Here is a 14,161-nt window from a genome sequence, read left to right as displayed (position 1 = left end):
TACAGTTACAGTGCACTCATATACATAAAAGATTGTCCTTTGACCTTACATGCACATACACCCACGTGTGTGTGTGTATGTGTGTATAAAGTATAATATATGTATGTAAACATATAATCTAAAATAATAAAACACACTCTGGGTTTGTACAAATTTGACATCCATTTGTAACTTAAACGTCTTCGTAATGTCTGTGTAAGGTAGGACTGGAGCTATTGCTCAGTAAGTAAGTTTATCATTGGGGCCATTCAGTCAGATAACTATTATTATTCTCTTTTTAAATCTGATATTATTTAATGTAGTCTGGTTTATTGTAAGCCCTTCTTTGACAAATGAAAAAAAAAATTATCCAAACATGAAACAGGATTCTTCACACATAGGATGCTAAATAAGAGTTTTGTTCCATTTGCACAAGTTTCTGAAATAACTCATGTAAATATTGGGGATGAGGCAGGTTTTATAAAGTTTAGTTCTGCTGTTTCTCTTGGGTCCATGGCACCGACAAGATGGGCAAGTGCTGTGGTCTCCGTACTACCCGGAAGCTCCGCAGTCACTGATGGGACAAGAAGTGGCATGATAAGCAGTACAAGAAAGCCCACTTAGGCACTACCCTGAAGGCCAGTCCGTTTGGGGTGCCTCTCATGCAAAGGGAATTGTGCTGGAAAAAGTAGGGGTTGAAGCCAAACAGCCAAATTCTGCCAGGAATGCAGGAAGGGTGCCAGGGTGCAGCTCGTTAAGAATGGCAAGAAGATGGCAGCGTTCGTGCCCCGTGATGGCTGCCGTAACGGCAAGGAGGAGAATGATGAGTTCTGGTGCTGGGTTTAGTCGTGCTGGAGGTGTTATTCCTGGAGTCCGCTTTAAGGCGGTTAAAGTAGCCACGGTGTCTCTTTTGGCTCTATGCAAAGGTGAGAAGGAAAGACCAAGATCATAAAATTTGGCAATGGAAACACAGTAATAAATTTTCATATTCTGAAAAAAAATTTCTATATTTCAAATAGCTTTTACTAGGAGGTAAATGTAGCCGTTAAAGGTAACTTACTGTAGCTTTAAATATAATCTTACTGAAACTAAATTTAAATTTATGAGGTTTTGTATTGTTTTAAAGCCACATTTTAATCTGTAGACCACCTGTATAGGAAAATAGGTAGTTTTATTCAATAGCCAACCTTAAACACTGATCATAAGCAATTTTAGCCACTTTTACAATACTGTTACACTTTATCTGGTAACTTAAGTGTCCTACAGAAAGGTTGGACTCATTCAAGATCTCTGTGTGTCCCTTTCAGTCAGATGGTTGGAATCGAATACATCCTTTTACATGCTCAAGAGCCCATTCTTTTCATCATTCGAAAGCAACAGCGGCAGTCCCCTGCTCAAGGTAAAAAGTACAATAATTTATTTGTTTTCTGACCTGTGTTTTTAAATAAGGGATTTATTTTGGTATACCATTCTGCAACTGACTTGTGTGTTATGACTTGTGTGTTATGTATTTTGGTTTCTTTTGTTTTTCATTTGCATTGAATTCTGTTTCGGTAGGTTCTCCAAACTACATACATATCTAATACTTGTTAGGATCAGCATCCATTGTACTCATGGTCAGAATTCATATGGCTGCCCAGAAGGTTTCACAGCTAGACAGTCATGCAAAAAGACATTGTAGGAATCTACATCTTCTGAGGACCCATACCAAGTATTCCTTCTGTTCAGCATAGATAAAACTATATGTGTACACACACACACACACACACACACACACACACACACATTCATTTATTTCTCTCCAGAAAGTCATTTGAAACTCTGAGCCTGAGGGTTTTTTGTTTTTTGGTTTTTTTGTTTGTTTGTTTTAAAGAACTGGTCACATAGGCATAGCATTTTTTGCCTACTAGAATCGCAGACTCCTAGTAGCAAACCAGGCATCCACCATATTTAAATTCTACATTTTGGCTGGGCAGGCAGGTATAGCTACACTTAAGAAGTATATCCAAAACTCTTGTAGCACTAGAGCACAGTTGTTGAGTCCCTGGACCTTGAGTCTCTTGAGAACCTTTCATTTCCCCTCAGTCTCTGAGATGATAACTTTATAAAATACATGACCTATATAGTTCTATTAAATTCATAGAGAATAAAGTGAGTATCTTCAAATGGCACATTCAATCAAAAATCATACCTGGGTTTATTACCAAATGATACTCACTTAAGAAACAACAATGAGGAGTAAATGAACCCAGATCTGGTTTGAATGAGAGAGCTACGGCATGTAGTTTAGTGAACATTGGAACTTGAAAAACACCTTGAGATCAAGCCAGGAATTTGCAGTCTCACTGAAGAGATGATCAAAGTAGAAAGCTGGGTAGTATTGCCAAGAGACATCTCCCAAGTAGATGTTCTACATCAAGATACTTGGGGACATCTTTTAGTCTGGTTCGGTATCAGAGAATCACTAGCCAAAGAGGTTGCAGTTTGGTTGCAGCCAAATCTTGTTTCAGAATGAAAGGTTTAGAGTCTCTACAGAGAAAAAAGAACCTTAGATAATAAGCAAGGTCACTTGGGAATATTCAGGATATAGAAATGGTATGAGGTGACATTGGACTCAGTCCTGGGACTCAGAGGCAAGTATATCATCAGGTGATATCGTCACTCTAGTTGACTGACTGCAATACACAGCATACACAGAACACTGAAGTGTGCTATGTGTACCTACACATGTACCTAACTTGGTTGAGCTGTGCCTGTGGTTTGGGAAGCGCTGCATGTGGTTAAGAGTTGATGAACTCCAGGCTATGTAGATGGAATGATATAGAAGTACTCAACTCTAGGTAACATAATAAATGAGCAGTGTGGCTGTTTTCCTGTGTTGCTTACTTATAAAGAGAGAAATTGCCAGATCTTCCCTTAAAGTTCCATTTAGGGAAGTGTTTAAGTTTAGTTGCCCAGTTCTTGAAAAATCATCTTTTTAGCAGTTTGTGTTCAAGGTGTGTTCATAACATTTTTTTCCTTGCTGCTTTAGTTATTCCACTGGCTGATTACTATATCATCGCTGGAGTCATCTATCAGGCGCCAGACTTGGGATCAGTTATAAACTCCAGAGTGGTATGTGTCTTCCCTCACCTGCCTGCCTGCCTTCCCTCCCTCCCTTCCGTCCTTGACATAGTAGCCCTGTACTGGTGGACACTGGCCTTGAACCCCTGATTCTCCTGCTTCCGTCTTCTAAGTACTGAGATTGCACACTTAGCTTTTTTCACATTCTTTGAACATTAAAGCAGACATCTAACTGAGATACTGTGCTCTGAGAATCAAGTAAAGGTCTTCCACTTTGTGCCAGCTGGTACAAAATGCTGACTGTTGGAGGGTTTTGAGCTCTGTTTCTGTGGATCAAGTTAGTGCTAATATATTGAGTCTGCCTGAATAACTACAGTGTACATTAGTAACATGCATAAAACACTTGGAAAAAGAACTACACCTGTTACACCTATACTATTTTGTTGTCCATTTTATTGTTCCCTAAACAATACATTGTAATAGCTGTCTATATAGTATTTATATTATGTTATGCTATGCCTTAAAGTAATTTAGAGATGATTTAGCAATATATAAAATGTATAGGTTACACTGAAATGCTCATTATTTTATATAAGGCATGTGAATATGGAACTAATCCCTTGCAGATACTGAAGGGTGACTACAACTGTCAAATGGTAATCTAGATTCTGAAAATAGGAAATTACTGTCTTTGCATAGGTAATAGTATGTATTTACTTAGGACACATTAGTTGACCTGTTGAGAGATTTAGAATGTGTTGGGTTTTGTTTTGTTTTACAAGCTTACTGCAGTGCATGGAATTCAGTCAGCTTTTGATGAAGCTATGTCATACTGTCGATACCACCCTTCCAAAGGATATTGGTGGCACTTTAAAGATCACGAAGAACAAGGTAAGTGGAGTGCCCAGGCCCTCCCAAAACAGTTTGGGTTTCTGAGGATGAAGCTCGAGGGCTTGTAACGTTACCTAGATAGATTTTAATTTTTCAAAAGATGATGGCATTGCGGCCCTTGTGTTCATGTCATAGGTGCAGGAATAGTAACATCAGAACAGTTATTTTGTCCATGGGCTATTATGTTCACAAGCTTTGGAAAGACGATTTAAGGTTTTAAATTATTTAGAATGCAAAGAGGAGAAACAGTGATGATGAATGAGCAAAGGTTATTTTTTTATTTGAGTTATCTTGGATTTTTGGAACCCTTCATCCCTCTAGTCTTCAAAGTCAGGGAGATGAGATACTATTCTTGGTGGCCTTTCTTCAGATGGCCAGGCCATGTCCTTCTCCCTCCCTCCCTCCCCTTCCCCCTTCCTATTTTCACCCCCTCCTGTTGTGTGTTGTGATAAGGTTTAAACCCAGGACTTGACTAGGTAAGAACTTTACTCCCAAGTCCTATCCCTAGTTGATGGGGTTACTAACTGGCTGTCTATCCTCTCCCCTGACCCCTCACCCAAGGTGTGTGTGTATGTTGTTTGTACCACAGCACATTTGTGGATGTCAGAGGATAACTCCATAGTTGGTTCTTCTCTCCACCTTAAATGTGTATTCTGGAGAGTAAACTCAGATCTTCAGGCTTGCATAGCTAGTATCTTTGTCCACTGTACTTTTTCACTGGCCCTAGGTCCCTTTCTGATTCTCTGATATTACCACCTGTTATGATGCTGGGTCCTTTAGTTTCCATGGCTGGTAATCTGTGCTGTTCTTTTACCATGTATCACCAAAAACCTATCTCCGGAAATGTGTCTATATCAGTGTATTTTCTTTTTTGAGAATACTGAAGTGTGGGAAAGATAGCCTTTATGTAGGATTCAGAGCCATTCAGTGGCCCTTCAGATATGGTTATTTTGATTGTTAATATTGGGGTACAGGCAGTAATGTTTAATGTAGGAAAGTAGGGGCTGGGGAGATGGCTCAGCAGTTAAGAGCACTGGTTGCTCTTCCAGAGGTTGTGAGTTCAATTTCCAGCAACCACATGGTGGCTCATAACCCTCTGTAATGGGATCTGATGCCCTCTTCTGGTGTCTGAAGACAGCTACAGTGTACTCATATAAATCAAATCTTAAAAAAAAAAAAAAAAGGAAAGTGGGCCTTAGTGGAGTGATGTTGTCCCCACCTTATGCTATCTATTCCCCTGCCTAGAGCAAATCACATATGTGAGTAACTTCAGAATTTTTTTTCAATATTCCTTTTAATCTTGCCTTCATGATCTTGTTTTGTAATTTTCCCCCTGGATACAGTGGCTAGCTTTTTTTCTCAGAGGGAATGAGAATGAATAAATCAGTGTGCTTTAGAAAAGTTCTCAGTGGAGCTCAGGCTGGCCTTGATCCCACAGTTCACCTGCCTTCATCCTCCCAAGCGCTAAGATAAACAGAGACATGCATCACCATTCCCTGCTAAATGCAAACTTTTGAAACAGATTTTGTGTGGTCCAGGCAGGTTAATCTGATCTTGCTGTATGGCCAAGGATGACCTTCAACTCCTGATTCTCTTGCCTGGTTTAATTACTGTCTTTATAATTGAGTGTAGTGACTAGTTTGCAAAGTCTGTCTTTCCTATGTGTCCTTAGTAGATTCTGTGGAAAAGGACTGCTGAATTGTACTTAAAATACTCAAAAATAATATGGATTGATTTAGGTAATTATGAGGAATGTTAGTTTAAGAACTGTTTGTCGCCAGGTGGTGGTGGCGCACGCCTTTAATCCCAGCACTTGGGAGGCAGAGGCAGGCGTATCTCTTAAGCTTGAGGCTAGCCTGGTCTACAGAGTGAGTTCAGGACAAGGAACCGTTTGTCTATCAGTGCTATACAGTGATACTGAACTATATCAGCTTTTGAAATGTTTGCAAAGGAGAGCTAGGAACTTCTTTTATGTATTTACTATGTTTTAGTTGAAGAGTTGTCCTAATAAAGATATCATTAAAAATAATGGTTTGAGTATGTTCAGGATGTTGATTTGAATTTTATATTTTAATAGAGAAAGTCAAACCTAAAGCCAAAAGGAAAGAAGAACCAAGCTCTATTTTTCAAAGACAGCGTGTGGATGCTTTACTCATAGACCTCAGACAGAAATTTCCACCCAGATTTGTTCAGGTAACAAGAATGTGTTGTGAATTTTCATTTGACATTGTTCTAACACATTTTTAATTGGAAAGTCTCTTAGGTATGATTTAAAAATACTGCTTTTTCTTATTAGCTAAAGATTTACCTCTGAATGAGAAAAGAGGTTCTTAAAGACTTAGTGGAGTTAATGAATACAAGAAATGGAGTCAGCATTGTTCAGTGTCCCTTACTGAATCTGTGAATATTGAGACTGTATTTAGATAATATTCTCAACCATAAGGTTGCTGAAGGCATAATGGGTTCTAATAAGCCTAGACTATGAAGCTCATGCTCTCTACTCTGTCTCAGCTGCATTCCAAGCCTGATACCGAAGGTCTGTAGGTTCTTTACTGGTTAATGGGTTAAGAGTTTAACAGAAGGAGTGGAAAGTGGTAGAGGGCCTGGCATGATCAAGAAAGGAAGTGGAGGTAGAAACAGTGTTGCAAGTTTATAATGCCAAATAGTGATTTACCAGTAGTCTAGCAGCAACAGCAGACTACCTGCATTCTGCCAACACAAGCTTTCTATTCTGCCAACACAAGCTTTCTATGCAAATCCGTTGAGAGGTGGAGCACGTGGCCACATTAGTGTCCTGGTTAGTGTCGGTTTTTCTGGCCCTTTAGAGATGTGTACTCTCACGGGCATGGTTATTGTTGTTAGGAGGGATTTGAGGATTTTAAAAGTAGCTTTAGGCTAATTGTTTGTTTAACACTATAAAATGGCATTAGAGCAGGCCTTTTCTTCCCTGTCTGACTGTAAAATAGGGAGGGATGTTACTATAATGGTTATGTGAAGATAGCATGTGACACAGGTTGGAACATAGCATCAGAAAGCCAGCTTAGAGAAATGTCATGAACTGTTCCTGAAGGGGAGCAAGGGGAGATGTGAGTTAGAGCTGTGTGCTTGGAAACTGCTCTGGGCTGTTTGAGATGAGGTTGGTCATTCATTCACTGAGTATACCATCTCTGCTGTGTAGGCTGAGAGAAGAGCATCCAGCTCTGTACTCTCCAGTACGTTAACCACTAGACATATGTGACTCTTGAGCATGGGTGAACATAGCTCATTTAGGTTGAGTTGTCATGTAAATCCATACATACTCGATCTTAATATTTGCCCCAGAGGCTGGAGTGATGCTCAATTGTGAAAGAGTCATTGTTGCTCTTTGAGATTACCCAAGTTTGATTCCCAGCACTCAAATCAGGCAGCTCATAACTGCCTACAACTCCAGTTCCAGGGTTCAGATACTATCATCTGGCCTCTATGGGTACCCACAAGTGTGAATTTGAACATGTACACATATACATAAGTAAAAGTAAATCTTAAAACCAAACCAAACCAAATGTCAGGGCTAGAGATATGGCTTAACAGTTAGGAGCACTGGTTGCTCTAACAGAGGAACGGGGTTGATTCCTAGCACCCACGTGATAGTTCACAAACATTCAGTACCTTCTTCTGGCCTCTGCAAGTACCATACATGCATGTGGTGCACAGACATACATGCAAACAAAACATACACATAAAAAGAAAAAACCTTACACCAAAAAAGTAAGATAATTTAAAAAATATTAATTATAAGGTTTCTTTTTATAGATATTCCTGAAGGTTCTTTTGAAAATGAATTATTAAATGTGTATGGTTTTATCTGCTGTTAATGTCTTTTATGATGAAATTCTTTTCAGTGGTTTTGGTTTTTAATCTGGAAACTGCTGGGGGTACTATAAGATGTGACAACAGTCAGGTTTACCTTGTTTGATTCAGGTTGCCTAAAAGCATTCCTGTTCTGTTTGCATATCTCACAGCACATTCTGCTGGTCGGACAGCAGTGTCCACTGGGAAAGACTAGTCAGTGTGTGCTGGTGCTTAAGGTGTCTGCTCAAGTGGTAGTTCAGCAGCACAAAAATCTCAAAATTTTCATTCCTCTCTATGTTACTCTATATGTTTCCTCTTCTATTAAATATTTACTCCTCCAAACTTAGATATATTTGTCTTGATATGTTCATGATATACAGCTGTGTTGTGGGTGTCTGTAACCACCCTCATATTTGGTAATTTGTTATAAAGATTGGATGTAGTTTTACTTGGTAGAGATTTATTTCTGTGAGATATAGTAAGAACATATAGCTAAGGGCTGGAGAGACAGCTCAGTGGTTAAGAACACTGGCTGTTCTCACAGAGGACCCAGGTTGGATTCCTGGTACCCGCATGGCAACTCATAGCTGTCTGTAACTCTAGGTTCAGGGACTCCAGTGCCCTCTTTTGGCCTCTGTAGGCACCAAGTATGCATAGAGTGTACAGAAATACATATAGGCACAACACTCCTATGCATTTTTTTTTTAAAGAGTGTATAGTCAGATTCTATGGGGAGAACACAATAGAGTCTAGAGGAGCCTGTGGTGGTTTGTATACAGTACAGGTTTCCTTGTCCTTTTCCTTTTTTCTCTTTCTTTCTTTTTTTTTTTTTTTTTTTTGGTTTTTCGAGACAGAGTTTCTCTGTATATTCCTGGCTGTCCTAGAACTCACTTTGTAGACCAGGCTGGCCTCGAACTCAGAAATCCGCCTGCCTCTGCCTCCCAAGTAAGTGCTGGGATTAAAGTTGTGCGCCACTACACCCGGCTCTTTTTCCCTTTCTTATACAGGCTATACAGTATGCATTTTTACCTCGACCATAAAAACATAGCAATATGTGAATATTTCTGCCTTGGAAATGTATTAGAAACTTAGAACTACCTTTTTAAGTTTATCATATACTGATGCCTCTCTTACATACTTAATAAAGGCCCACAGTCTCTGAAGGAAAGCAGATCTTTGACATAAGCCATATTATTTGTGCAGCATAGAGACAGTGACCCAGTGTTATCAGGTACAGAATCACCTTTTCTGAACCCCTACAATTTAAGTTTGTATATTCCAGCCAAGGGCCAACCTTGGAAATAGGCCTTTTTTTTTTTTTGTTTTTAATTTTTTTTTTCAATGTTGGGGGTTAAACTCATGGCCTTGGAGGAGCTATGTCTTCAACAACCCCCTTTTTTCCAAATAGATAGATAGATAGATAGATAGATAGATAGATAGATAGATAGCATTAACTTATTGTGGCTTACTGGTAGGGTGGTTCTCTGGAGAGGGGACATATGGATGTTATACGGTAACTTATGGTTATAGGGCAACAAGTTGAATTTCTCCTTGTGTGGGTCCTTGGGGTCAAAAGCAGGTCAGGTGTGGTGGTAGGTGCATTTTACTTTATGCACTGAGCCAGTTTACTGGCCCTATTTATTTATTTATTTACTTATTGACAGGGTCTCACTAAGTTGCCTGAGCTGGCCTTGAAGCTCACGGAGCACAAGTAGGCTATGATCATGGGCTCCTCCTTCCTCAGCCTTCTGAGTATCTAGGATCACAGCTCTTTATCACCAAGCCACTGTAAGCAGCCTTTCTGAGGAGGGCAGTGTCAGGCCTACCATGGTTAACTTTCTCTGCACAGTGACTAAGAAGTCCTGTTTGGTTTGGTTAAGTGTAAATGTTCACATGACTTGCAGTTAGAGCATGCAAGTTCATAGTTGACAGTATGAATGTGGAGCAGGTGATTCCAGAGAAATGTGTGGTCTTCTATAAAGCAGATAGGTAAGGAGGTTGAAGGGGAGCACCTATGTTCAGAAAGACATTGAGAAAACACATGACAGTGGGGAGAGAGGTGGCTTGGTGCTTAAGAGCCACGGCTGCTCTTACAGAGGACCTGGGTTCAATCCCCAGCACTCACCCGGTGCTTCAGAACCATCTGTAACTCTAGTTCCAGGGGATCTGAGACCCTCTGCTGGCTTTGTTGGCCATCATGCCAACAGTAGGAATCTGCCAAGGTAGGTTGGAAAGTATAGTGGATGTGGTATTAGTGTCCCGTTGTTCTGTCAGTGTGCCAGTGTGATTTAGCATGCAGAGAGTCACTGTTGAGAGTAAGGAGTTGCTTATGAGCCTCAAGGGAGAAGAAGGTGTTTTGGAGGACTTAATATGAGTACTAGGATAGAAAAATAAGAAAGTCTATCAAAAAAAAACCAAGGACCATAAAGCCCTGCTGCATAGTAGGGGACTTGACACTGCTCCTGACTTCTAATGTCCCCAACAGTCTTTTTTGCAATTTCATTAAAAAATGTGTGTATGTGAGTGAGTGAGAGATTGTGTGTGTGTGTGTGTGTGTGTGTGTGTGAGAGAGAGAGAGAGAGAGAGAGAGAGAGAGAGAGAGAGAGAACACGAACTTAAAGTTTCTGGGTTTCTGGTAATCAAACTAAGGTAGGTGGAGGTAGGTAGCCAGGCTTTGGTGACAAGTGCCTTTATCTGCTGATCTATCTCCCAGGCCCCTGAAGTTTTATTTTTAATACTATACCTCTTACAATAATTTTTTAAAATTATTTTTTAATTATTTGTTTGTGGTGTGTCTGTGTATACATTTGTGCATGTGAATGCAGTGTTCTCCTCAGGGGCCAAAAGAGGACGCCTGATCCCAGAGGAGCCGGTGTTCTAGGTGGACACCCGATCCCAGAGGGAGCCGGTGTTCTAGGTGGTTGGAAGCTGCCCAGTGTGGGTGTCCGGAACCAAGTTCAGGTCTTCTGCACGAGCAGTACAAGGCTGGGCGGTGGTGGCGCACGCCTTTAATCCCAGCACTCGGGAGGCAGAGGCAGGCGGATTTCTGAGTTCAGTTCGAGACCAGCCTGGTCTACAGAGTGAGTTCCAGGACAGCCAGAACTACACAGAGAAACCCTGTCTCAAAAACCAAAAAAAAAAAAAACCCTGTCTCGAAAAAACAAAAACAAACAAACAAACAAACAAACAAGAGCAGTACATGATCTTAACCCAGTGGACCAGCTGGACTGAAGAGGTGGCTCAGCAGTGAGAGCGCTGCTGCTTCATAGAGGGTCTGGGTTTTGTTTCCAGCACCCACGTAACAGCTCACAGACATTTGTAACTCTAATTGCAAGGGATTTGATGTTTGCTGGTTTCCATGGCCACCAGGCATGTACGTGGTACACAACTGTACATACAGGCAAAATACAGATAAAAATAAATCTTTAGGGGGAAAAACATTTTTTTTTCCTTAGTTCCCATTCCTGCTATACTTAAAGGGTTTATCCATGGAACTTGCTGTGTAGACCAGGTTGGCCTCAAAAGTCACAGAGACCCACTTGCCTCTGCCTCCCAAGTGCTATGATTAAACCAATACTGGGGTCCTTTCTTATAGTCCATATCCTCTAAGCAGGTAAGTATCAGAAGGTTTGGACACTGTTATTTCTTCTCATTAGATTCTATATCGCTACTCTTTTATTGTTGCCTGTGTGTAGAGGGGTGACAGCTTTTTAGATGAACAATGGTTTGTTTGTTTTTTGGGGTTTTTTTTTGGTATTTTTTGAGACAGGGTTTCTCTGTGTATCCCTGGATGTCCTGGAACTCACTCTGTAGACCAGGCTGGCCTCGAACTCAGAAATCTGCCTGCCTCTGCCTCCCAAGTGCTGGAATTAAAGGCGTGCGCCACCACGCCCGGCTGATGAGCAGTGTTTTTATGTTTTTTAGATTTATATCTTTTTGAAATGAAGGGTACCGAGTAGGAAGTGGGAAGCTTGTTTTTATGGTGCTTGAATGGTAATTGTCGTTTATAATGCAGTTATGTAAGGGTGCCATTTAAGACTATAAAGCCCAGAAGAAACTTTATTAACTTGACTTTTCCCTCTTTTTTTCCCCCATTTCCTATTTTTCAAATCCTAGCAAAAGTCTGGAGAAAAGCCTGTTCCAGGTATGGTTCATCTGCTGTTCTTATTAAACTTAAAGTAAGGTCAGGCAGCCTGTGTAATGCTCTAAGCAGCGGCATGGGAGATGAGCTGCAGCCAGTTTGTCCTTTTAGGCTGTCTCAGTATAGTTTGTCATTCCTAATCTTTGACTTGTGTTGAATGCAAGCAGGTAGTAGTTCTGTGGTAGTGATCAAAGCATTTGGAGGTAGAGTCTGGGTGGAAAGATTGGGAAGAGCAAGGAAGCCAAAGTGACATGATATTAGGTTTCGACATTGTGAACAGGTGTTGAATTGTCTGTGATGTTGCCAGTTTTTGTGGCTTGTTCACACATGATGTCTCATTTTAGTACAAACATGTTTGCCTAGCATTATAAAAGTTTTTTGATTGTTTTTTTTTAGGTTTATAAGTGAATTTTAAAATATGTTTACCTGGGGGAAACAACTAAATATTCAACTTCATAAGCAATTAAAATGAATTTGAAAGAGTAAACCTTTAATATTAACCAGTGTTTAAAATTATGTTTTTCTTCTACCTTCATTTGTCTTGACAAAATACCTGCTTTTGCTGTCTAGTGGATCAGGCAAAAAAGGAGGCAGAGCCTTTGCCAGAAACTGTAAAATCTGAGGAGAAGGAGAGCACAAAGAATGTTCAGCAGACTGTGAGCACTAAAGGTCCCCCTGAGAAACGAATGAGACTCCAGTGAGTGTTGGACAAGGAAGAAGCTGGCCAGCTCCTTGTCAGTTGCTATACCTCAGCACCGTGGGAGGCTCTTGAGCCTGGAAACACTATCGCAGCCCTCTCGTTTGTACGGAATGCACTTGTTCTTTACAAAAGGACATTCTCCCTACCATGTTTTCTATGTGAATATTTCTTAAATATCTTTTGTAATCTTTCCTCTACTGGACTTGGGCAGTGCACCTAACTCACAGATATGCCAGTATATATCTTTAAAACAATAAAGTTATTTGTATATATTACTCATCATGCCTTTCCATTGTCTCTTGAGATATGTTAATGGAATAATTAAGCATGTCTTGTACTATTTGGCTATTCCTCTATAGTACAGTAATATATTTATTGAATAATTGAAAGGTAAAGGAAAACTCACTTGTTTGTATCATTACCGTCCTATAGATTCTTACCATGTTCGTCTGTGGTGAGCACTTGTCGGCGTTTGCTAGTGTGTGGAATGTAATTCTGGCGATCTGTAGCTTAGGTTCTTAACTATGTCCTGAGTTATTTTGGAGTTTTCCCCATTGGTATATTTAGACAGGGCTATATCGACTGTGTTTGTGTATAGTGTCATGTGCATGGTCCATGGTTTGGGTCACAGCAGTCTCTGTATCCTCAGGGCTCTTACTCCATATTGTGAAAGTGTTTTTCTCCAGTGGTACTGACTCCAGTTTTTCAGTTAAGTGCAAAATGGGAAGTACTATGTTATATGTTGGTGCATGCATGTGTGTGCATCTGTGTACCTAAGTGCACCCATGTAGTCTTCTCTATAGCTCTTCGTCAGTCCCTTGCCGTAAGGTGTCCTGCTGAACTGGAAGCTTGCTGACTGTTTTGGCTAGCCTGGCTGACCCTCAGTTCCAGGAACTGTCCCTTCCCCCACAAAGCTGGAGTTACAGGCATGCATGAATGCCCAGCCTTACTTGGCTTAAGTGCATGCTGGGCCTTTAAACTCAGGCCTTGCTGAACAAGTGCTCTTATCCAGAAAGCCATCTTTCTAGCCCTTTTAAGTTATATTGAGAGATTTTGTAAATGCTCCTTGTTACTACATAAACACGTAGCCACTGGTTAGCCTCAAAGGGTGGTTCTTACCTGTGCTGCTGGGGTAGTACTTACGTTCTTTTGTCATTCTGTCGTTCTTTGTTAGTTGGCTTTTTGCTATAAGTAGCCTCTTCATTTCTATGCTGCTTGTATCATTGGGGAGCTCTTGGAGCCCATATTTATATATTGCTGCTGAAGTTGTCAGTTTTGCCACTGGCAGCCAATTCCTGGGATTTTTTTTTTTTTCCTGCACTCTTTCATTCTTTGCTGTTAGCACAGTAAGATGTTTATTTGAGATTTATCCCGACCTTGAGAACAGCCATCTAAGTATATATATTCTACTTTGAAAATAGCATTTGGAAATCATGATGTTTGTTTATTGCGATTGGGGTGTCACTGCTTTTAGGCCTCAGCTGACAGGTGACATACATGACACACACACACACACACACACACGCGTATGAGATACTTTATACACATTTCCACAC

At 40.5% G+C, this 14,161-nt stretch overlaps 1 protein-coding gene and 1 pseudogene across 2 annotated transcripts in view; both read left to right on the top strand.

The window, feature by feature from the left end:
- The window catches only part of Med6 (mediator complex subunit 6), an 18,025-nt gene extending 5,145 nt beyond the window's left edge, over window positions 1-12,880 (top strand). Inside the window, exons 3-8 of one of the 2 annotated variants that reach the window (XM_021178979.3) lie at window positions 1,287-1,378; window positions 3,011-3,093; window positions 3,825-3,933; window positions 6,011-6,126; window positions 11,881-11,908; window positions 12,476-12,880. In XM_021178979.3, coding sequence (XP_021034638.1) covers window positions 1,287-1,378; window positions 3,011-3,093; window positions 3,825-3,933; window positions 6,011-6,126; window positions 11,881-11,908; window positions 12,476-12,606 — 559 coding nt within the window. In that variant the 3' untranslated portion in view covers window positions 12,607-12,880. The remainder of the gene's footprint in view (window positions 1-1,286; window positions 1,379-3,010; window positions 3,094-3,824; window positions 3,934-6,010; window positions 6,127-11,880; window positions 11,909-12,475) is intronic. The other variant, XM_021178980.3, reaches the window with a different exon arrangement.
- Window positions 146-931, top strand: LOC110306851 (small ribosomal subunit protein uS12 pseudogene; annotated as a pseudogene).
- Window positions 12,881-14,161: the final 1,281 nt, after the last annotated feature.

Source organism: Mus caroli, unplaced genomic scaffold (genome assembly GCF_978045245.1).
Source record: "Mus caroli unplaced genomic scaffold, Mus_caroli_1 scaffold_14, whole genome shotgun sequence".
Classification (NCBI taxonomy): Eukaryota; Metazoa; Chordata; class Mammalia; order Rodentia; family Muridae; genus Mus; species Mus caroli.
Note: the sequence above shows the minus strand (reverse complement) of the source record. Positions and strands in the feature narration are given on the sequence as shown.